Below are 24,976 nucleotides of genomic sequence, written 5' to 3' on the forward strand. Positions count from 1 at the left end.
ATATGCTTGGCCACGCCGCTGGAGGTCCTCCAACAGCAATCATCATTAACTTATGCTAATCTATTAGTACATAATATTGATTATAATATTGTATACATATAATATTCATAGTAAATTGCAATGATCTAGTAATATTACATTTTAACCAAGTTGTATACATATTTGAATAAATGCCATTGTTGTTGTATGACATTTTGTAAGATGTGTATGTATAACACACATACGCATATAATTGTGCAATGGTAATACTGCTAGGTTATTACACTACATATTGAGTTATCCCTTTAGTAATGTCTAATATTTCACCTAACTTGTAAGATGATTCTGGTAATACAGAATTGTGGTATAATTGTATGACTTATAATATTGTAGTAACATTGTGGTAATACATAATTGTAACATTGTGAATTGTTACATAATTATATTGTAATTGTTACATTGTAGTAACATTGTAGTAATACATAATTGTAACATTTTATGAATTGTTATATAATATTGTGGTAATGCATAATTGTGTTGGCCTTATAATTGTAATTAAAGTTACATAAAAGTTACATCTTGTTAATGCAACTGTTACATAATTGTTACATATTGTTTGTGGTTACATAATTGTAGTTAAAGTTACATAAAAGTTACATCTTGTTAATGCAACTGTTACATAATTGTTACATATTGTTTGTAGTTACATAATTGTAGTTAAAGTTACATAAAAGTTACATCTTGTTAATGCAACTGTTACATAATTATTACATATTGTTTGTAGTTACATAATTGTAGCAAGTGTAACATAATGCAATCGTTTGTCGTTACATAATTGTTACATATTGTTTGTAGTTACATAATTGTAGCAAATGTAACATAATGCAATCGTTTGTCGTTACATAATTGTTACATATCGTTTGTAGTTACATAATCGTAATAATTGCAGTCCTAACATTGAATCCGGTCATGCTGCGGTCGATGATATGATGTGCCATGCCACTAGCTTGTGGAGACAACAATTTGCTTTTTTGTTTGTAGTTTATGTGGTATTTTGGCATTTGTAGTAACACTTACACTTATTTTCATTTGTTTGTTATGTGATCTTACTCTATTTCTTTTTCTTTCTTTCTTTCTTTCTTTTTTTTTTGTATGTATTGATTTTCTATAGTTTGTTTTTCTTCGTTTATCTACGCTTTTTCTGTGTTGTTCATGGTTACATAATTGCTGGCTAATTCCCTTAGGACCCTTTTTTAAGGTTTGGTTTATATTGTACAGATATTACTGAAAATTATATTATATAGTCCCATATTTTGTTATTTTATATAAAAAATATATATACACTATATACAGTATTAACTATATACACTGATTTGTTGTTCACTTGTACCTATCGTGGGCAATATATGTGTCAGCAATGTGTGGAAATCTTTGTCTTCACGACTGTGTTGAAGATGTTCATTCTTGCTAACATCATTTGTGTTGGCCTTTTATTTATTTTTTTTTCTGGTTTTCCTTATAACTTAATTTATATGTTTGCACTAGGTAGCTTTAATTAATAAATGTTTAATACAGTTCTTTTAATCGCTGACTGAGTAACTGTGATGGTATATTTTCTTTATCACTTTGTAGATGTAATAATGTATAGCTGTATGTATGTAACACGTATTTTATGTAGGTATAAATGGTAACACTCGTTGGTAGTAAATAAATGCTATAATAAATTAATGAATATATACAGTGTAGAATATTTATTGTTGGTGCAAGTATTTAATGATTGAATTATGAAGATAAATGACGTAGGTATATGTATTTAAGTTGTAACTATACAGCACGTTTTTATATGTTTGTGCAGAAGTTTTTTGTCAATCACTGTGTATTGTATAAATGAAGTAACTATGTAACTCACTAATTTTTACCATGGTGGAAATGGTGTGAGTAGTGTTGCACGTGGTGATAGCATTGTCCTTCGCTGGTTGATTAACGTGTTGTCGTCTCAGCAAGCACGCATGATGACATTGATTTCCCCCACTGGTAGCTGTGGTGAGTAAATGAGTAGCGTTGAGTAACTTGAGTGAAGATGAGTGAGTAAGATGAGTTGTGAATATGGGCTTCGTATGTGCTTCGTTGTCTTGACCTCTTCACTCCTGCGTCAGCGGTGGAGGATGGGTGGATGTAGCAGAGAGAAGAGTGAGGTCTAGTGGTTGTGAGTCGTGTCTCACTCTTCGTTTGTTTGTTTTGTTTTTCTTTCTCAATGCATTCGCGGTCCTTTGTTCTTGTGATTTACTCGTTGTGGGATGAAGACTGCCGCTACTTGTAGGAGCGTGTAGAATATTATACAGACGCATCATGGAGTTGTTACTTGTAGTTGATTGTAGATGGCTGTAGTTCCTTAGTTCGTCGTAGAAATTGCAAGATTGTTTGTATCAGTATTTTGTTAAACTACTGGCAAGGCGTCCTGTGACCTCTTCACCTCTATATCAGCGTGATGATCGTGGAGACGGAGGGGGGGTTGGAGAGAATATTGTTAGGAGTTGGTTGTGAGTTGTTGCTTGTGAGAGGTATTTTTTGTTTTCAATCTTGATATTTTGTAGGAATTCACTGTAGATTCGTAGACGAGGTTCATACGTTCGCTGCCACTATATCTCATAAAAGTTTTGTATATTCTTGTAGAGAAGTTTTGTAGTTCAGTTGTATATATATTTTACTTGTGGACGAGCGGTTGTTATACGTGAGTAGCTTTGTAAGTAGATAATCTTGGTTCCCATTTGTCATGAAATGACAGGAGAGGCAAAGATGAGTATGGGACTATTTTTATTTGTGTTGGAAATATTAACAAAGTCTCTCACACATGAGTGAAGTTAAGTAGAGTCCCGCGAGCTACCTCCTCTCTCTCTCTCTCTCTCTCTCTTCCATGTTGCTAGGCTCGTTCTCCCTACTACCTGCCGATTCTATGGCCTGTCTCCTTCTGAGCTCTGCTTCCTAAATTCTGGTGTAGCAGGGGTCGTGTCACGTGTGTTACACTGTGGTTGGAAAGTTCTAGAAACCTGTGTGTGAGTATGTGTGTGTATGGTCACAAGGCGCTGTCGTGTGCCTATAAAGCATTCCTTGCGTTAAGAGTGTGAAAGCATGTTTAGCATTGCTCAATTCTTGCAGACACAATACCTTCTCATCATCTGACTTGCTGCTTCTATCTGTCTCTCTATCTATCTATTTATCTATTTATGTATTATGATTTGTAATTATAATATGGAGTCCTAACAATAGAACGACCAGAAAGGAAGCTATAGATGACAGCACAAATAGGAGTAGAAGTCCAGCTCACATCCAATGGACATCAGATAGTCCAAACCAAGAAGGCAAGGATCCTCCATGTCGGCCACATAGATTGGAAGTATTGCCTCTTCCCCTGCCCCTTCAGTCCGGACATCCAGGGGTCCCCTCAGTTCTGCGCAGTGCCCAGTTACACCACACAGTTGTTCTGATGACTCAGGGAGATACCAATAATATAACAAATCAGGCCTAACAAAAGTCTGCTCTGAGGTTGAATCAATCACCGGCAAACACTACTTGCCGTCTATTCTTCCATCTACATGCACACTGTCAATTGCTGTTCTCTTGCATTTTCGCAGTGGTGGAGCTTCTTTGGAAAAACTGGCTGGTTACTGTTTCTTGTCACCAGCCTTTACTAATTTGCCCTCATCCTTCTCGTCTTCTTGTTATTCTTCTCATTTGGACAATCATAGCTGGTGTCCCACCTCACCTCATGTCCAACACCCATTTTTTTGCAATCATGGGTTTCTTTTCACTGTTCCGTTCTTGCTCCTTCTTCCATTTGTAACAATCCACCTTCTTGTATCCTGGCTTCTGGCAGAACCATCAACCTCCTCTGATCTTCTGTTCGCTCTTCCACTTGTAGTAGTTCACTTTCTGATGTCCTGGCTTTTCACAATACCAGCAACTTCCTCCAATTTTTTCCACTTCACGTACTTGTCTCTTTCTTGCCTTGAATCCTGCATTATGACCTGCCTGAAAAGTGGACATAATGGACCTGACATAGGACTCAAATTCTACAGCCCTGGCTAGTGCTTTATGCATGCATTTTGGTTGTGCCTGTTTCACTTGCTTTTAACTCTGCACTGTCAAAAGCATCGATGAACTGGTCCCTCAGTAGAATAGCCAACAGGTTAGGTGCTGCACCAGGGTACGCCCGGTAAGCAATACTCTCCAGATCATGAGGAAGCTCCTGTAGGGATTCTCCTCGAGCTTGTACACGGCTCAGGAATCTTGCCCTGTAAACCTCAGTCCGGTACATGGTTCCGTATCTGCACTCCAGCACTTCTACTAAGGACTGATAATTCTTCCTCTCCTGTACTGACATCTGGACAAGAATCTCCATTGCTGCACCCTTAAGGCTAGTAGCCAGATGCACTGCCTATAATCCCAACCATTCTGATCAGCAGGTAACTCAAACTGCGCATGGTAAGCTTCCCAAGATACTTTGCCATCAAATTCCTGAGGTATCTTTTTAATTGGACCCCCATTATGGCCATGCACTTCACTGGCTTGGGGCCTAAAAACTTGGCAAAAGCTTTGCCATTGCACTTGACATCTCAAAGGCTTTCGATCGAGTTTGGCAAAATCTTTAATTTCCAAACTGCCCTCTTACAGTTTCTATCCTTCAATCTGTGCTTTCATCTCTAGCTTCCTTTCTTGTCGTTCTATAGCCGCTGTTGTAGACGGCCATCGTTCTTCTCTTAGATCTATCAACAGTAGTATTCCTCAGGGCTCTGTCCTATCACCAGCTCTCTTCCTTTTATTCATCAATGATCTAAGCTGTACATCCAACCCTATCCACTCATACGCTGATGACTCCTCCCTACACCTTTCCATTCGGTTCCTGCAACGCCCATCACAGCAGTTACTTCAACAAACAAGGGATGAGGCTATGGCACACATAATGTCTGACTTGGCTCGTGTCTCTGACTGGGGTAAAAATAATCTTGTTTTTAATGCATCAAAGACTCAGTTCTTACACCTATCAACCCAACAAAATCTTCCACAGGTATACCCACTAATGTTTAATAATATTCATCCTAATCCTGCATCATCCTTGAACATGCTTGGCGTTTCATTTACTCAGGACTTATCTTGGAAAGATCATATTACATCTCTTGTAAAATCTGCTTCCAAGAGATTAGGTGTGCTAAGCCGACTCCATTCCTTCTCTACCCCTGCACAATTGTTGACCCTATACACGAGTTTTATCCGCCCCTGTGTGGAGTACAACTCTCATGTGTGGGGAGGTTCTCCACATACAGCTCTTCTCAATAGGGTGGAGTCAAAGGCTATTTGTCTCATTAACTCTCCTCCTCTTACTGACTCCCTTCAACCTCTGTCTCTTCGCTGCACTGTTGCATCTTTATCTCTTTTCTATCGCTACTTCAATGGTCACTGCTCCTCTGAACTGTCTGCTTGCATCCCTCCACCTCTAGAACGGGTGCCTAGCACCCGCCTAGCAGCAAACTCTCATCCCTTTTCTGTCCAACTCTCTAATGCAAGAGTTAACCGTTACTCCCAGTCCTTCATTTATGCAACAGGTCAACTCTGGAACTGTCTCCCTCTGTCTGTATTTCCTACTTCTTATGATCTTCAGTCTTTCAAATGCAGTGTGTCCAAGCATCTCGAAATGATCGGATCTTGAATTTGGCTCTCTCTTGTATTTTGTTTTTCTCTTGGAAGGAACAGTTATTGTGGGCTCGTGGCCTTTGGTTCCTTCTTTCTCGCATAGAAAAAAAAAAGTCCGGGACTTCTGATTATTCAACACTGTAATGCTACCTTTAGATGACTGGGATCCATCAAGATTCACTATACACTGTACATTTTATCATATGCTCCTTGTACACTAACCTGAGGCTCAGCAGTGCAGCCTCAATTTTCTCACTAATTATCTAATATGGTCGACTACATGCTTCAGCTGGTTGTCTACATGCTGACTGCACTACATCACTATTCCCTCACTAATCTTGAACTGGCTGTCTACATCCCGTCTGTATTCCATCACATTATTGATTACATCGTACATCTGCTGCCGTAGCTCAGCATGTACTTCCTCCTTCAGCTGTTCCCGTTCTTCCTTCATTTCCCCCATGAAAGCATCTAGCTTTCATTGCATCCTCAGTTGTAACACCCTCTGTTGCTCCTGTAATACCTCTTGAAGTTGTTCATACCGCTCTTTCTGTTCTTCAGCTTGTGTCTGTAGTTGCTCTTTTATTTCGTCTTTGAGCTCTTTCTTTTCGTCACTTTGTACCTGTAGCTGTTCACTTTGTGCTTATAGTTCTTCACTTTGTGCTTGTAACTGTTATTTGAATTCTCTCCTTCATTCTTTGCTTGTAATAGCTTCATGATCACTGCCAGACATACCTCCTCTTGTCTAGCTTGGCCTCTTGTCTGTACACCTTCTGCCTCCATGTTGAAGGTTAGACTTATTGCAGCACTTTTCTAATGATCCACAATCCTGACAGCACTGTCGCTTCCTCGTCCCACATTACCACAGGCTCCAACAGCAGTAGTTCAGTATAAGAAGGATGTTGGCCAGTGAGCTGTTCTTCCTTTGGTCAGCATTTCAATGTGCAACAACGAGATCAGCTCAGGGTGTCCTAAATAAACACTGGCTTCTTAAGTTCGCTGTCTTTATTTTCCAGATAATTACACTTAAAGCTTGCCAACTACACTTCACTGTTTTCACAAGTACCGGAACTATACAATCTTCACTAACTGCACTGACACTTAACTAAACTCAGACTGAACCCATCGTTGGATACGCTTCCCATTTACTAGAATGATCTACTACATTCTCGGAGAATCACAGTTACCAACTCGGAGACATCCAAAATATCCAGAGTTTTCTTACACTTGTAACACTTTAAATTATTTAGCATACAAACTGAGATAAAACTACATAATTTAACAATAACAAATGAAATGTTATAAAGAAAAAGACCACAAAAACTAATTTACAACTTACAAAATACCTCGCCTCACAAACAGCAGACTAACTGGCAACTCTGGCACATAACTGAAAAGTACGAGAAACACTGAGAACCTTCCAGCACTACCCATCTAGCAAATCCAGCTTGTCAACAATATTCTCTAACAGAGAGGAATTTGATTTTAAAGTGTGAGTGAACCGTGGTAAAGGTTTTGGTGTAAGCAGTTATGATGCATAAGGCGTAGTTTGATATGGCTCACAAGGTGTTGTCGTGGGTTTTAGATAGGATGAGGGCCCATGCCGGAGAGTCACGGGACGTCACAGATCTGATATACTGTTTATAAGGTAAGGGAGTGTTTCTTTTCTTATTCTTTTTTTTTTTTTTTTTTTTTGATGTTGTTGCCCAATGTTTGTCTTTCAACGTGCCCTGAATGCATTGAGTTTGGGGGTACACAGCCTCATTTTCACAAGTATGTGTCCTAGAAGGTGAGTGAAGTTTCATATGTTGCTGGAACAGTCTTACTGGAGAGGGGATGTAGCACAGGTAAATTTTTAACTATGATGTAAGGTGTACAAATGTGCTAATGTTTCCTTCTGCTGATGAGTGTGGTGATGAATTTATCTCCAGCGATCGTCAGCCTGTTGTCCTCGACCTATACCTGATGTGTGTTGAGAGGTCTTGTTGCAGTATATAGGTTGTGTTTATGATGAGATGTGTGAGTTTCATGGTAATGTCAATGGCATTATGAAGCAACGTTAGTGGGCGGTTGTAGTGTGGAAATATCGTGCAGTTATACGAGGCTGAAGAGAGTAGGTGAAAGAATGTTGTCCTGAGTAACACTGTTAGAGAAGCTTCCTGTTCATGATGACGTATCCTGGAGTAATCCATGTGCTTGTCTTCCAAATAAGAAACTGGCAAACCAGCATTTTGTGTTGCTCTTCATGTCTATGTTATACATTTTTAGCGATTAGCCTGCATCGAGGGATGGCATGAAAGGCTTTACTAATGGTTGTTGTTGTATGAAATGAACTTTCTTTGTGTCTCACGGAGTTGATGCATCAGGTGCGTGTTGTGTGAGGTTGGTTACTAAGGCGTTTGTTAAGGTCAGTGCTCTAAAGACGTACTGTGGAGAAACAAGCAAGATAAGCTGAGATGTGACATGGTTAATAAAATAGACACCGAATAATCTTGGATTGCTTGCTAATTGGTGTTACGGACACTGATAAAGAAGGGTGTCTTTAAAAAGGATAGTGATGGTTGTTCCACGTTTCCGGCTGTTGGGAAGGCTACAATGTGCGTAACAGTTGTTGTGGATGTTTGTGATAGCCTAGAGGCTGTTTCAGATGTAGATTGTTGATGTCATCCGGCCCTGTGCTTGAAGAGTTTTGTTTTCTTAATAAAATTACTTGTCTGTTCTGGAGTGATGGGTGATACACTGTGGTCGGGTGGAAAGTGCTGCCAGCGCAGAGATGATTGATTTTCTCAGTGCGTGTTGGTGTTAGGTCACATGCTTGTTTAGTGGATCACGTGTATATCTATTTTTTTTTTAAGTGATGTGTTGGTGTTGGAGGTGATGGTGGCATTGGTCTGGGAGGTGCTCTTTGTAATTTAATGATACTTTTGTTTTGTTGAGCCAAGAGGGATCAGTGTAGTGGGTGTTTGTTGCTAGAGAGGTTTTCTGTTTTTTTTTTTTTCTTTTTATTATTAGTGTCATTGTGTAATTAGTGGAACCTTCTAATAATGTCCTCTGTATGTGAGCAAGAGAAGCTGTTTGAGAATGTCGCGTTGTTTTATAAAGCGAGCAATATCCGGTGAAAATTTTTCTTTGCAGTGTCTTCTGTTTCCTCGTGGGATATAATGTTTGGATGTGCCTGTCAGCGATGCTGATGAATGTGTTGTTAAGCTTGCTGAACTGATTGTTCTTTCTTCAGTGCATTTTGTCCAAACAACTTTCTTGAAGTGTGTGTTACTGATGTGTGATCGCTCTGGTTTCTCGTGTATTCTTGTAGTGATGCTGATAGGGATGTGATCTGATCTGGGATTCCGTCCGCCAGGTGGTGTGTGGGAGAGTGTGGGCGAACAGAATGTGTTGTCTGGAGAGGAGGAGGAGCACAGTGCTTGTTGAGGGATGGAGGTGTACTGTGTGGCGTCAGTTTCAGAATGTACATGTCGTCGACCTGAGCTGCATATCGTCTGGTGTCAGCTGGAACAGATTAGTGGAGATGCCTTGAATATGAATGGGTTAACTATCAGAATATATTCATTAGATCCTTGCAATAGAAATGCAGTTGGTAAATTAAGGAAACCATGCCTTAGATTATATTTCTAAGGTAAACAAAACAATTCTGACTTTCCTTCTAGATGGCTGGTGATGTACAGTTCATGTTCGACCAAGAACAAGTGAATATCCTGCACGTGAAGAACACTGCGCCGACCAGGAACACCTTCTACTATATTTTTCGTCACCTTGGCCAGAGAACCCTCCTTGGACGTCTCCCCCTCCTTGAACGTCCCTCCACTGGCATCGGGCGAAACTGTAAGTTCTAATTGTACTGTTTATTAGTCACACCAGAAGGGCAATCAGACAATGAAAAATGAGGCTATACTTAATATTTGACCAAATAGAATCACCTAAGGGCAGAGTAATATATTAAGTCTGTCACCTTAACAGATATTAGCCAACAAAGGAAACTGAAAAGCAGAAGAGGTGAATTACTAATCTAACATACACTATATACTTCTGTTAACCCTCTTCTGCGAAATGATACTTTAATGCAGAATGACACCTTATTTTGCTTTTGATTATTTGGGATTAAGTTAATTTTTACGCAGTTCAAATTAAACTCTTAATTATTATTGTTTTGTGTTGTTTTCTTGTTTTACTGCCTTCATTGTATTATTATTGTTGTTCTTGTTTTCTGTTTTGGTCTTGTGTTATTTCCTTATTTAGGTATTGTTCTTTATATATATATATATATATATATATATATATATATATATATATATATATATATATATATATATATATATATATATATATATCATCCGTTTGAGTATCCACTGCAAGACCGGCCTATCCCGACCGAAGTCGGGACGATACAGCCAATGTATCACTACCAAGTGGCTTAGGCTGTCTGGTAGAGATTGTATGTAGGGTCAGAAGTGCTTGTAAGTGTTATTGTAGTGTTGAGTGGTTTTGGATGTGTGCGTAGTTGTGAACCAAGTGTAATCGGCCCGCGCAAGCCAACTGGATGCAAGCATACTTTATAGTAAGCGACACTGGTTCAACCAGAGCACTCCTTGTGTCCGCCAATTCAGTACGTGGCCAGGTGATCACTACCGAAGTTTACTATCCTGGCGGGGCGCGAACCCTGGTTCACCTGTGTACGAAACGCACATTCTACCACTGTACCACAGAGGCTCCATATATATATATATATATATATATATATATATATATATATATATAGATAGATAGATAGATAGATATATATATATATAGATATATATATGTAGATATATATATATATATATATATATAGATATATATATATATATATATATATATATAAACACCTATTCTTCCCCATCTACTGTCTCGTGCAAGTGAACCCTAACTGTACTGTACGCAGTATTTATTATGTCCAGACTCAACAGCAACCTGGGAAGCTAAAAACTAATCAAATGTAATCTTGGGTAAACAAATGAGCTAAACCATAAACGACTAAATTATTTGCACTGAGATGGATGGCTATTTGGAGGAAATCCCATCTTGCTTACTGTTTCGTTATCCATCAACTACAGTGATGAGCAAGTGCAGTTATAATCAATAATTTAGCTCAGTCTGAACAGTGACATCAACATATATGATGTAAGACCAGAGCAAAAGATAATGAAATTATTTTAGCTGTGTCAGTCCTATTGGAACCGTGTAGGGATTGGAGTCTCACAAGGCAGGATGCTAGTCTTTTTACATTATTGTCCTGTTTCATCTATTTCACTTCGTTCAGTGGCAGAATAAGACAATACTGTGGTTCTATATCCCTTCTATAGCGCCTTTTCATAACTAGCATCACATTCTAGCGTAAATCTCTTGCTGCAAATCGCCATTCAGGATGGAGAAATGGTAATTTTATACCAAATTAGAGCGAAAAAGGTATAGTCAAAAAATTCCTTTTTGCAATGCTGATAGGCATTCTAGTCAAGTGACAGATCCAGTAGTGCCTTATCGTGAGAACCTGGAGTTCGTATGTGAGGCGTTTAAAATCTTGTGGCGAATATGTGTCTCCTTAGATTCACAGGGCTCTCAATATAGGGGGAACCCAGATGCAGTCAGTCTGATTCTTCTTCTGGTTGTCCGGCAGGGGTGGCCCACGCTGATGAGTGTTTCCTCCTATTCAATGTGTCTATTTGGCTGACCTTGGAGAGGGAGGACGACCTGCGCATGAGAGACATCATCACCACACTCTGGACCAACTTTGCGGCTACTGGGTGGGTTCCAAATCTTAACTGTTTTTTTTTTTTTTTTCCAGAGACAGACGCCTCGCAGACATTCATGATATCCAGCTTACTCACCAAACAATCCTAACAGGGTTTTGTCCATCAATATTTCAACAAAACAAATTTCTGTCATTTTTGTAGTTCAGCAAAGGATTCTTTAATCACCAGGTGAAAATTTTGTGGTGATGAGTAGTTGTAAATATGCAATACTCACCGACCAAAGTTGCTCCCGCGCCACCGCAAGGGCATTCCCCGCCTCGTGCACGCGAGCAAATGGGTATGTTTTAAGCTCTGTCTAGTCACAAGAAATAAAATCTTCATTCCTCTTGTGAAAGGAAAGTGGAAGACACGGTTGGAGAGAGGCCGGCCAACGAACAGTGGCCGATTTAGTAATGTCATCACGCTTCAGTCCGTCAGAGGTTCATTAACTGAACCTCAACCTAACAGCAGCATGAACAGGTATATTGAAGTTTAAAGCATATCCATTCAACAAACCCTCGGCCTACGATTTTCACTTGCAAAGATGTAATATGATCCTTGCTGCTTTGTTTCCTTCCTGAGTCGAGGGTTGGACGCTCGAGACATATTTTCGAGCAAAGACGAGATCGCAGAAGGCCCAGTCGAACGTCTGTACACAAATACAGGTATGCGTGAACTTGTAATGGTGCATGGACGAGTCTGATATTACTCCCAATACCTCATTTCCATATCCTTATTTTTTTCCTCTTCTCCTAGTGTTATGTTGCTTCCTGTACCCACAAAGTAACGCTGGCTGTGCATTGCCACGTGGACAGGTCGAACATTCCCTAAGCCCATTATTTCAGGCTTCATTCCACAACATCCCTGCCTCGATCTACTGAGCCTATCCTCGATCCAGAAAGTCTGCATGTAGACAACTCATTTTTTCTTTACAGGTGTGACCACATTGTGAGGTTTACTTCACTTTGAGTAGAGTTGTGGGCTTTTTTTTTTTTTTTTTTTTTTTTTTCATTACAACTTCTGCTGGTATTTGGTTTAATTCCGTTTCCTTCACTTGGTGACTAACTCACACATTACCTACATCACTGAGCAAACTTACACAAGGGTGACTTTTCATTCATTTCCAGTGTTCTTTGACAAGTTTTCGAAAAAGTATGTCACTGCACCCTTCCAATTCATATTACTGTATTATGGTTACTACTTATTTCTGATCAGTGCCTCCTTGTTTTCCATTCTTCAACCTTTTCACAGCTGATGCTCCCATCAGTAAAGTACACCCCAGATGCAGGTTAACCTGCACTGACCATAACCATATTAACTACCATAATAACTTTGATTGGCTAGATGACTCAGACATGACACCAGTTCTACACACGAATAGGCTACACACAGACTCCATTCCAGAGCTAGAAGTAACAACAATAACATATGTAATTTTTTCATGCAGTATTGGACTGGCATGCAGTGTTGGACACTGACAGGTTACTCATTCTACAGGAATATATACAGTTTTGTCTCCTAAACACCAATAGGATTATTTTTCCTCCTGAATATCCGTGCTCCGAACAGTTTTTACTTTGCGGCACATTGTTCAATTGGTAACCACTTGCGGCTAACTTAAGTAATATTTGTCATGATAAGTGCCAGAATTGCTTTTCTTTTTCTAACAAATGATGAAACGATTCAACAACAGTTTAGTGTATAGTACCGTTTACTTAATGTATTGAATATTCTTAATGTTCAAGGAATTTGCAAATTTTTGAAAAACACATTATTTTGAGGGCATGCAATGATACACATCTCCTCACTCCACATGGGATAATTACTCATTAGTCTATTTTACCTGAAAAATGTAATCTCAGGTAATTTCATCGATACAGGTTATTAACTGAACATATAGAACAACATTTATATTTCCAGAGACAATTGCAATAAAATTTTTGATTGAAACTTCCTTTAATAACTATAAATAATGATAATGTTTTTCCCGGAAAATAAATATATATGATATTTACTAAGAAAATTTAAGAGAACTTGTGCCTGTTTTGAGGAACACAGGTGTTTAAGGGCTGGTTCTGTTACATACAAAACCTCACAAAGTTCCTCATTTAATAACTTAAGATATGATTTTTTTTTTTTTTTAATGCTGTAAATGTTAAAGGTGATAAGCTTACTTAACACAAATTATGTTGCTGGAAACGGACACAGCATGTCAACACCACACTCGGAGATAGCTGGGTACTCTCTTTTCAGTTTTTCCCCAAAATAAGAGTATGTCTAAAGGTACTTCACCGAATATAAGTTGGAGGTTATGATCACTCGATATCCACAAATTCCTCTCGTGCCGTCTACGAGATATAAACAACTGATGCTTCAACTGCTGAAGCAAAAGGTTCATGACTGAGTAATACTGTTCTGTATATCGCAAGAGTTCCCTATCACAATATTCCTTTCCGAGTGGACAACCCATTATCAGTTTAAACTTTTAAACAAATAACTCATACACATCAGCTGCCAAGTTTCCTCTATAGACACGAGTCTCCGGGGACAGGGCGCATCACACTTACTGTCACACACATACTCCAAACGTTTTACCCATGTCCAAATGAGACAGTTCCTGCTGACGAATTCGTAATTAGCCTACTCGTATTAAAAAAAAAAAAAAAAAATACATGAAAAGGAAAAATGAACTCTAATACATCCGTTTTATTAATCCTAGTAGTAAATTGTATCTCTCATGTTCATTTATATTATTTTTAAATTACCATATTTGTATCTGATTTACCGCAGCACACAGGGAAAGTTTTGGCAGCACCCGTTTTTTTTTTTTCTTTTTTCGGGTATAATTGGGCATCCAGTCATCTTGTCACCGTCAAAACAAGTGCCTCGAGAAAAGACACGGCAACGTCGCACCTTCGTTATCGCTTAAAACAAATTAAACTATTATGGTAGGTTAACGTTAAGTTATACCTAATTTGATTAGGTATAGGTTGATTTAAAGTCAAAACACAGCTTTTCTGATGATTTTGTGGTTTGATTAGCAGAATTATTTCAACTACTCCCGAGTGAAGACATGACGTGCCGAATCACTTCTCGCTAAACTCGCTCCGACGTTGCAAATATGACAGGATGCATGTGTATCCAAAAATTTTAACAGAGATAAAATAATGCTTGTGGCAATCAGTTTGTCGCGGCACACCGGTTGCAGAGCACGGCTATAGGTTGCCTTAAATGTGTACCGGACACAGTTTGTTGATACAGTTTACAGGATATGATCCTGCCTGTTTAGTATACTGTCAAATTTGCAAAATTGCAGTCGTGTACATAACTATATTGTCTTTACTCAAACTTGGCCCAAAATTGAAAGCTCTCCATCTTGACTGCCGAGTTGTAACATTTCATTGACACTAGAATATAGGGCTGTTTAGGAACAGTATAGAAAAGGTGTAGTCATAGGTTTGTCTTTTTCTGCCACTGAGGTGAGTGAAGTGAGCTGCAAAAAAGAGGAAAATCTGGAATAACTCGGAGTAAAACTGCTACACTCGTTACATTGGCGGTAAGAAAAACTCTGCATTAATGCAATCATCACTACCCAGAGGTTGAGTACGTGTAAATTTAATTTTCTAATTCCGTTGATACTTTTCACATAAAATATGGAAATACGTGATGATGGTCTTTTTAGATATTTGCTTAGACATTACCTGATAGAACTAGTGGATGGGAAGAGTCTCTTGGTTTGATTCCTTTATATTGAACTCAAAGAATTGATAACACGGCAATTCCTAGTCCAAAGTATATATATATATATATATATATATATTATATATATATATATATATATATATATACAAGGCCCATAAGTTAAGATGCCTTTATTTTGCCTTCAACTCCATGTACCTTTCCTTTTTAATGTTTCAATATTCTCACCACAGGAATCCAACTCCTGATGGTTCGCTGGGCTTTGTGTGGGAACCCGCCAGTCCTGGTAACCAGCAGCATCTCGCACTCACGCTTCACCCCAAGATGGAGCCCGACACAAACCAAGAGGTATTACTTTCAGTGCCTGGGAGAGGTATTTAGGGTGGGCTATGATGCTTCTCGTTATTCAAAGGTCATCTTACGAGAGAGAGAGAGAGAGAGAGAGAGAGAGAGAGAGAGAGAGAGAGTACTGCAACTTCTCTTCCCATCAAACACGAAGTCTGTCTGCCCTCTGGCCACACGGCCGTTGTTGGAGAGGCTCGCTCTTAGGGCCATTATTTGCCTGTTACTGGAGTCTTCGTGTCACCTTTTCTTAAGCGATTTGTTTTCCACATTACACCTGAACATTCTCTTGTATGTTATTTATACAGTTTTAATATTGGGCTAGTTTGCAACGCTAATATCAGGAGGTTATTGAGAAGTAAGGTACAGAATAAATCGCTATGAGAGAGGTGTTACAAATTTCCGGTGTTAACTTATAAGACGACCCTGAACATCAAGCCCCCGGAGCACCTATATGTCTCCAAAAACAAGGGGCGTGTTCCTCCTGCAGAAGTCCCAGTGGCTTGTGGTGCAGCTGTCTTCCCTCAGTAAGAGTAATAAACATTCCCTTCAGCCTCCTTGTCATTATAGGTAAGCGCTGTACACTGTGTTTAACTCGGCCCAGGTATTCATCCTTTTGCAGCTTATTTCATGTAGCTCAGTGGCAGAGACATTTCTACGGCTCTACATTCTTCCAGAGCACTTCTTTATAACTAACATCATATTCTAGTGCTACTCTGTTGTAACATTTTTGCATTAAAGATAGAGAAATGGTAGTTTTAGACCAAGTTAGAGTAAAAAGACTACATTAGAACATTGGAGTTAATCAGGTCTAGGTGACCCCTCTCACTCATGATGATTCATTTCAGACAGGGGTATTCCTAATGATAATGATAATGATGGTGACGATGATGATGATGATAATAATGATGCTGATAATTTTTCTGAGTCATGGGTTTCCTTGATGATTTACTTCAAACAAGTTTTTTTCTGATGATGACGATAGTGATGATGATAATTATAATTTATCTGAGACTTGGGTTTTCTTGATAATGATGATTTATTTCAGAAATGTTTTCTTTTCCCTAATGATGATGATGATGATGGTTTATATGAGATGTTTTCCTGATGATCATGATGATGATGATGATGATGAAGGTGGTGGTTTTTAATGACATGGGTTTACCTGATGATGATTATGATGAAGATGATGGTTTATATGAGATGGGTTTCCCTGATGATGATGGTGATGTTTGATCTAAGAAAAGGATTCTTTAACAGTGATGATTATGATAATGATAAGGATTTATTAAAGACATGTTTTTTTTCCTGATGATAATCTTCACGCACGTGTTTTCCTGACAGTGATGATGATTTATCTGAGAGAGGGTTTTTCTAATGATGATGATGATGATTTATTTTAGGCGTGATTTATTTCAAACACGTTTTTTTCCTGGTGGTGATGATGATGATGATGATAATGATGATTTATTTCTGACATGATTTATTTCACACGTTGTTTCCTGATGGTGATGATGATGATGATGATGATGATGATAATGATGATTTATTTCAGACATGATTTATTTCACACGTTGTTTCCTGATGGTGATGATAATGATGATGATGGTGATGATTTATTTCTGACATGGATTTTCCTGATGATGATGATGATGGTTGTGATTTATTTCAGACCCGGGCTTTCCTGGAGAGCCTTCTTACCAGGACAAACCTGCTGCTACACCCCGATAAAGTGATATATAGGAGAATACCCCTTCATCCAGCCCAGCACAGCGAGGTCGACAGTGCCCAGTCAGATCCCGACCACCACCACCACAATGACCTCTGAGTGTGTGTGTGTGTGTGTGTGTGTGTGTGTGTGTGTGTGTGTGTGTGTGTGTGAAACCATTTTATCCGATGACCTACTTCCACCTGAGTCGCAAGACCCAAGGTAACAGAGAGCAATGCTACCTTACCTTTTTGTTGTAGAATACCTTTGGAATGCACCTTTGCTACACTCGAGTAATTGAACCTATAACACGCGTTTTAACAGGGTATAATTCCACGGCCTGTCCCCATCCCCTACCATAGATCAAACTCATACTGTCAACTTTTCTTTTGTCTCTAATGCCTTTTTTTTTTTTTTTTTTTTTTTACCTCCCCTCGTCAACAACTTTCATTCTTGGAAAATATTTTGAAATAAACCTTCATTACCCACTACTCCTTCAACACTCATTTTCACAACTCATTACAACAGGCGTGTACCAAACGTCTGCTAGCTCTCCAATGAAAGAGTTAACTGCTAATCCCAGTCCTTCATGTATGCAACTGGTCAACCCCAGAACCGTCTTCTTCTCTCTGTATTCCCTTCTGTCTATGACCTCCGGTCTTTTAAATAAAGTGTGGCCAGGCATCTCAAAATGAACGTATCTTGAATTTGGCTTTTTTTTTTTTTCACGGAGGGGGGGGGAACAATTTTTCATGCTTCTAGCCATTGGTTGTTTCTTCCTTACATTATATAAAAAAAAAATCTTTTGCTTGCCATGTCCATTTCTTTACCCCTCCCTCAGCTGGTTCCTTAGTGCGCCGTTGACGAATTCCCTTGTTTGGTTTATCCTTGACACCTCCAGGCAATTATGCTGTACTTTTTTTTTTCACCTTAACTTGGCAATGAGATTCAACCTTCTATAATATATTCCACGTTCCCCAGTGACAGAAAACAATGTTATGGCCTCACATTCATTCCATAGCATTTCCTCATGACCAGCATCATATTTTCGCGTTAATCTGTTGTCACAGTCCAGTACTGAAGATGCAGAGATCAATTTTAGGGCCAATCAGTGTATAATCCGTTTCCTTCAGATCATTTAAGCCAAGCTTGCAAAAATAATGACAAAATATAAAAATTATGGCAAAAATAATAGTAATAATGGAAAAAACTTGTAATAATAATTATGCCAAAAATGGTACATAATTGCAAAAAATACTAATAAAACTGGCAAAAAATAGGAATAGTAATGACAAAAATAATAATAATAATGACAAAAATAATAAAAACGTAGTAATAATAATGGCAGAAAAGTAATAGGTCAACAACAGTAATAATGTCAATAATAGTACGGTAATAATAATGGTAGAAATAGTAAATAATAAGTTAAAAATAGTAATAAATATGGCAAAATAGTAATAAGTTAAAAATGGTAATAGATAAAATAGTAATAATAATGGCAAAAATAGTAATAATAATGACAAAATAGTAATAAGTAAAAAATAGTAATAATATTGGAAAAAAGTGTCATAATTTTGTGATAAAGGATAACAATAGTAATAAACAGTAAATAAACGCATAAAATAATAATAATAATGACAATGGCAAAAAGAGTAATAATAATAATGGCAAGAAACAGCAATAGTAATGAGAAAAACAGAAATATTAATGTCAAAAAAAATTGTAAAAAAACATACTGAAGACATTAGCTCCTTCAGTACTTTAGCACCGTGACGTAAATTTTAAGCTTATTCTTGCTATACCCTCCACCAGCCAGCTTGTTTCTCAGGCCCCGCCCCTCCTCACCCACTGGCCAGGGAGTAGGTGGGGAGAGGCGGGACCATGGCTTCAGGAAGGAGGCGGGGCTTACGAGACAAGGTGTCTGGTGGTGGGTATACTATTAGACTATTTTATTCAATTTTGGAAACACCTCTCACAATGGGAGGCCTAATGGATGCTGAATTTTACCTATTCGGTTTGGAATGCCTCTCCAGAAGCTAGAATTATCCGACTGAATGTGTTAAGTTTCTTCTTGTACACAAATTCAGTGCTGGGTGTAGAAACCTGGTAGAAAATATTATGTTAGTTATGTACCTCTGTGGTAGAGAATGAATAACTGTGAGGTTAGGGTAAACCCGGAAGAGACGATGTATCTATGAGTCACTGTGGATATGTGCCAGGTAAAGAATATGTAACTTGCAAATCACTGTAAATATAACCACAATAGAACGAATTGGGTATATATTACTGTACGAACCAGGCAGAAAAAGTGAACACTAAGTATCACTGTGAATACAAGTTTATGTTAAATCAGGGAGAGAATCTGTTGGCCATGAAAGAGTGTGGATATAAACATAGCGAATATAATCTATGTATCACTCTGAATATGAGCACTGTGCAAGTTATATAATACTGTGGATAAGTTTTGGCAGAGAATAAAGTTTGAATCAAGGTTGTTGATATTTTAATTATTCTGGATTATCGATTTCCTCTACCATGTCTCTATTTCCTTTACCTAGCTTCTTCACCGTTGAAGATAAAAGGCAGAGAATGTATATGCCATGTAGGCCCGTAGAAATCTTGATTATTGTTGACTATAGTTTTGTTGTGTGAGGCTTGGAGTTCCATTAATCAAACGGTTTTATGGCTACATATACGAAGCGACTGCATTAGTCAATAAAACAATTATGCTCTTCTGTGCTTTACATTATGAACTAGTGTAACTTGTTACCTGCGAGTATACAGATTACCATTTCATTCTTTTTTTTTTTTACTAAGTTTCACAAGTTATTTACTAAAGTTATTTATCAGCTTCAACTCTCAAGCTTTCAAGATTACCAGATATGCAGAAACCTATCGGTAAATTACCATTATATGCAGTCCCATTTAGCACTAGACGATGCTTTGAGTATTTCACACGATACAGGTATTTAGTGTCATATTTGGTGGGCAGTAATTGGCGAAAGCTATAATATTGTAAGTAATTCACTGTCGCCCATTATAATATAGAGTAGTTAGTGTTCCTGCTTTCTTGTTTTCCTTTTTTCTTGTTTAGTGGATATAAATTAGCGAAGTGTGTTTTGCTGTTCAGGGGTAATAGTCACCCATTGTACCCAATAAATTTTATTTTAGTGTTCTTGCTTACATGTTTTGGTCGACCGTTTCTAGATAATGATAACGATGATGATACTGTAGTTTTCATCACCCTTTACCACTGCTATAAAGTTTTTACTCTAACTTGGCCTAAGATTGCCATTCCCCTCCCCCATCCCCCAATCTCCAATGCTGAGTTGCGGTAATAGATTAGCACTAAAATATTATATTAGTCACGAGAAAGAGCTATGGAAAGAACATAGACCTATAAAATGTACATCTATAACGTCACTTGGCGGGTTGGTAATTCCACCATCCATTCACATTATGTAGTCCTGCCCTAGTTCTTTGCATTGAGTGACAAGGCAAGTATTCTGTAGCCCGAGAAACCTTTATTTCTCCAACAAGACGTGGCGCAGTAGGAGACCCGATCACCTTCGGGCTGCAAGGTTATGGTGTGGTTGTATTACTAATCATCGTTTTCCCGATCGATTGTTGGAACCTTAGTGTGCGTATCGTCGGGAGGCCCCCCCCCCCTCCCGAAGGTGATGTCCCGATGTAAAAGAATAGTGTTGTTTTTATCTGATATGTAAACAGGACGAAATTGTTGCAGTCCGATTGATTAGGAAAAATAATGATTAACCAATGGATCAACAAAAAAACATCGGGAACGAAGTATTTCTTATATTTGAAGAAGATGTGGATACCCATGAAAATGTACGACCATAACAACAACTCCCCCACCCGAATGGCTTATATATTTGAATAAGACAACCTTCTAAGCATAATTTGAAGGCATTTAGTAACATCTACTGTTTACCTGCATCATTTTTATATGGCAATACTTCATCTGACAGTGCACTTTCAACATTAATACCATCGTGAAGCTCACATCATGGGTAGCCAAGTACAGCTACCCTGCTCTCGTTTTTTTGCCCTAGCATGCAAGCAAATATTACTATTATTAGCCAAGTACGAAATCTAAGCAGAGCAGGACCACTTAAAGAATTAACTGTTAGGCTAGAAAATACGCTCGTCTCCAAGAATGAGGTCTCCAACATCTATTTAATTATTGTAGTGGGCACTTACCCTAGTATCAACCAGGGGCCAAAATTTGTCACATAGCAGAAGGAAAAAATAAAACTACTTTAAATGCTGTATAGGTGTAGGAAAGTTTTTTTTTTCCTCATGAATGTAATGGGTGTCTGTGATGCTAATATGAAATTTACAGTTTAGCAGTGAATTGGGCAGGCAGTGCACATAATTCAAGGATTTTTTTTCCAAAAGCAGACTATCTACATACTGAAGACAAGTAATTACAGAGGGTTTCTTGTAGGTGACAGTAGCTATGCTTGCCTTTCTATTAACTTCATTTTTGGCTCCTGCTGCTGATACAGAAAAACGTTACAATGCCTCCCATGCTCGAACAAGAAACTTAATAAGAGCGTACTTTGGGGATCTCAGGAAGAAGGTTTGCTGTATTATGGAAGCCAGTCCGTACCAAATTAGGAATCGCACAAAATATATATTAGTTTGCTGTATTATCGAAGCCAGTCTGTACCAAATTAGCAATCGCACAGTATATATATTTTAGCCTGTGCGGTTCTGCCTAATAAATTGATAATGAACCGCCTTCCTCTTGATGAGCCACAGAAAATTGGTGCATTAGCTCTTGAGGATCCTAAATCAGTACAGAAAATAACCAGGCAGGTCAGCAACGTAGGGCAGATATTGTTGACCGTTTCTTTTGGAAGATATGTTGAAACATAGTAATCTCATGTCAGTATGACTGATCAGTGAAAACTGTTTTGCACATTTGTCAGTTTGACTGCTTAGTGCAAACTGCTTTGCACATGGCACTTGTAAATATTTATAATTTCTTTTACTCTAAATCCATGTTTGAGAGTAGTGGTCAAAAAGCTTTAATTCTACATGCACAAATTCCCATGTAAATGTGTTTCCTCCACCGGTAAACAAAATTTTGAATTACCAACAGTTCTTCTACTGAAAGTGTAATGCTAGGTGTTTTAGGTTCGGCTTCACGTCTCGTAAACGCCTAGCGTATAGCGGGGCTCTCTTTCGAGACCGGGGTTAGACAAATATGAGAGAGGCAGGACACAAAAACTCCAGGCAAAAACCTTACACGTGTATTGCTTAGTTGGGCAGGGGAATAAGTAGATGTTACAGGCACAAGTATACTGCGCAATTATAAACTCTTATGTCTAGATATGGTTAGTAGTATCTCGCAGAATACTGTTTTGAGTCACAGTGAATAGCATTTGAGGCAGAGCGTTCTTAATCAGGGAAGTCCAGGGTCTCTGTGCATGTGGAGTTGTTAAGGTTATTTCTTACTGGGGAGGGTTGTGTAAGGCACTGGGGTCAGATTACGATTTTAGTATTACTAGATAATTTCTGATGGTAGCGTATTTACTTTGTTACCCTCAACTCGTATTTTGCTTTTCAACAGTTATTATCATTTACTCCACCACTTTGATATTTATATTATTACTGAATTACTCTGTACACTGTTCACTGTATCTATTCTTCTCTCCGACACTTTGGTATTGTCGCTGACTTCCACTAGAGGGTCAATTCACTATTCTGCCAAGGCACTTCTTGATCACTGACATTGCACAATTATAGTCACTCCGGTTGTATCTGGCACCCGGGGCGTGGGCAGAGGGGCGGATACAGCTCTGCTACTGACGGGGCTGGGCACCACCAGGGGCCTCTAAAATGCAGCATAGTGCCCCCTGGAACACTCAGCCACCCCCACAAGGAATACAGCATAGTGATCCAATGAACTCCCGGACACCCCCACAAGGAGCCCACAGAGGAGCAGCGGCAGCACGCAGGGACTCGGTGGGACAACGACCTAAGTCAGCCCAGGCCGCGCACCCCTATGACCTGAAGCCCACCCGCCGTCGCCATAGCAGGAATACTGTACTACCTTCTGGGTGAGCCTTCACCAACCAGATAAGGGATGGAGCTGCCCATCCAGCTCCCACCAGCACCCCAAAGGATACGGCCAGTAGCCGCTCCTGCCTTCGTCAGGAGACAGCCAGTAGCCTCTCTGAAAGTTTCTTCCTCCTTGAGATGGCTGGTAGCCGCTCGCCCCTCGCTAAGGAAATGGCCAGTAGCCGTCCTGAGGGTAATCAGGAGACGACCGGTAGCCGCTCACTCCTTCACCAAGAGACGACCTGTGGTAGCTCTGAAGGTGTCCTTCCAGAGAGGGCCAGTAGCTGCTCCGAACCCCTTCTGAAGGAGTCGACCTGTAACCACTCCCACCTTCATCAGACGGCCTGTAGCCGCTCCAAAGGTGTTCCCCCTGAGACGGCCGGTAGCCGCTCACCCCTCCTGAAGGAGATGGCCTGTAACCACTCCCACGTTCGTCAGACAGCCAGTAGCCGCTTCGAAGGTATTCCCCCTGTGTCGGCCTGTAGCCGCTCTACACCCCTCCTGCAGAAGTCGGCCTGTAGCCGCTCTACACCCCTCCTGCAGAAGTCGGCCTGTAGCCGCTCTACACCCCTCCTGCAGAAGTCGGCCGCTCTACACCCCTCCTGCAGAAGTCGGCCTGTAGCCGCTCTACACCCCTCCTGCAGAAGTCGGCCTGTAGCCGCTTCCACTTTCGTTAGATGGCCTGTAGCCGCTCCGAAGGTGTCCCTTGGTGTGCTGGCAGTCACTCACCCTCTCAGGCCATGGCCAGTAGCCGGGCCTTGGCTGCTTGCAGCCACGCCCCTAGGAAGCCACAGCCAATAGCCGGGCCTTGGCGGCTGCGCCCCTAGGAAGCCACGGCCAGTAGCTGGGCCCTATGGCAGGAAGTGGCCAAGAGCTGCCCTGCCACCTAAGCTTGACACCTGTACCCCAACCCCCAGCACAGAGGGCGCAGAGGAGTATTGGAGAGGCCCTGTAGTCTCCCCCGGCCTCTGCTCCCTATGATTGGCTCTGGAGGAGACCCACCTGATGGACCCTGATGCACACCAGTGTCGCAGCCCCCTCCTGTCAGTACCGCCCAGCCCTGGGGACTGCAGTCCTCAGGAAGCCCAGACCCTCCCCAGAATGCCCGGGCGGGAACTCCCTACACCCTGCGCTTGATACCATGCCCCCTGAGCACGGAGTCTCCGGGTGGTGCCCAGCCCCATCAGCAGCGGAGCTGTGCTGCCCCTAAGCTGCACCCTTGGCGCCAGATGAACCATAGTGACTGTGACTGTGCCATAATAGTGATCTAGCAGTGATGAGGTGGAATAGTGAATTAACAGTGATAGACTAAAGTGTTAGCAAGAAGAATAGACACAGTGAACTACCATACAGTAATAAGATAAACACCAAGACAGTGCAGTGAGTAATGGTAACTGATCAAAAGCAATCAATGAGTAGAAAATAACAAAGTGAACACGCTACCATTAGACTCTCCCTCATACTACCATAAACATAATCAGACCCCAGTGCCTTACACCCCCCCCTCCAGTGAGATATAGCCCTAGCATCTCCACTCACTTAGAGACCCTGGACTATACCAATTTAGAATATTCCGCCTCAAGTGTTGTTTTCACTGTATTCCCAAACAGTATCCTGTGAGATACTATTAACCCTATCTAGTTATAAGAGTTTATAATCGCCCAGTATATCGTGTCTGTAACATCTG

The 24,976-nt window shown here is 39.9% G+C and overlaps 1 protein-coding gene across 1 annotated transcript in view; it reads left to right on the forward strand.

The window, feature by feature from the left end:
• The window catches only part of LOC145412898 (carboxylic ester hydrolase-like), a 64,170-nt gene extending 39,610 nt beyond the window's left edge, over positions 1–24,560 (forward strand). Inside the window, exons 9-14 of the mRNA XM_080282695.1 lie at positions 9,333–9,507; positions 11,336–11,462; positions 15,383–15,497; positions 17,164–17,223; positions 23,119–23,263; positions 24,316–24,560. Coding sequence (XP_080138821.1) covers positions 9,333–9,507; positions 11,336–11,462; positions 15,383–15,497; positions 17,164–17,223; positions 23,119–23,263; positions 24,316–24,560 — 867 coding nt within the window. The remainder of the gene's footprint in view (positions 1–9,332; positions 9,508–11,335; positions 11,463–15,382; positions 15,498–17,163; positions 17,224–23,118; positions 23,264–24,315) is intronic.
• Positions 24,561–24,976: the final 416 nt, after the last annotated feature.

The sequence above is a fragment of the Coenobita brevimanus genome, chromosome 94 (genome assembly GCF_032717465.1).
Source record: "Coenobita brevimanus isolate Jiangsu-jjx chromosome 94, ASM3271746v2, whole genome shotgun sequence".
Lineage (NCBI taxonomy): Eukaryota > Metazoa > Arthropoda > Malacostraca > Decapoda > Coenobitidae > Coenobita > Coenobita brevimanus.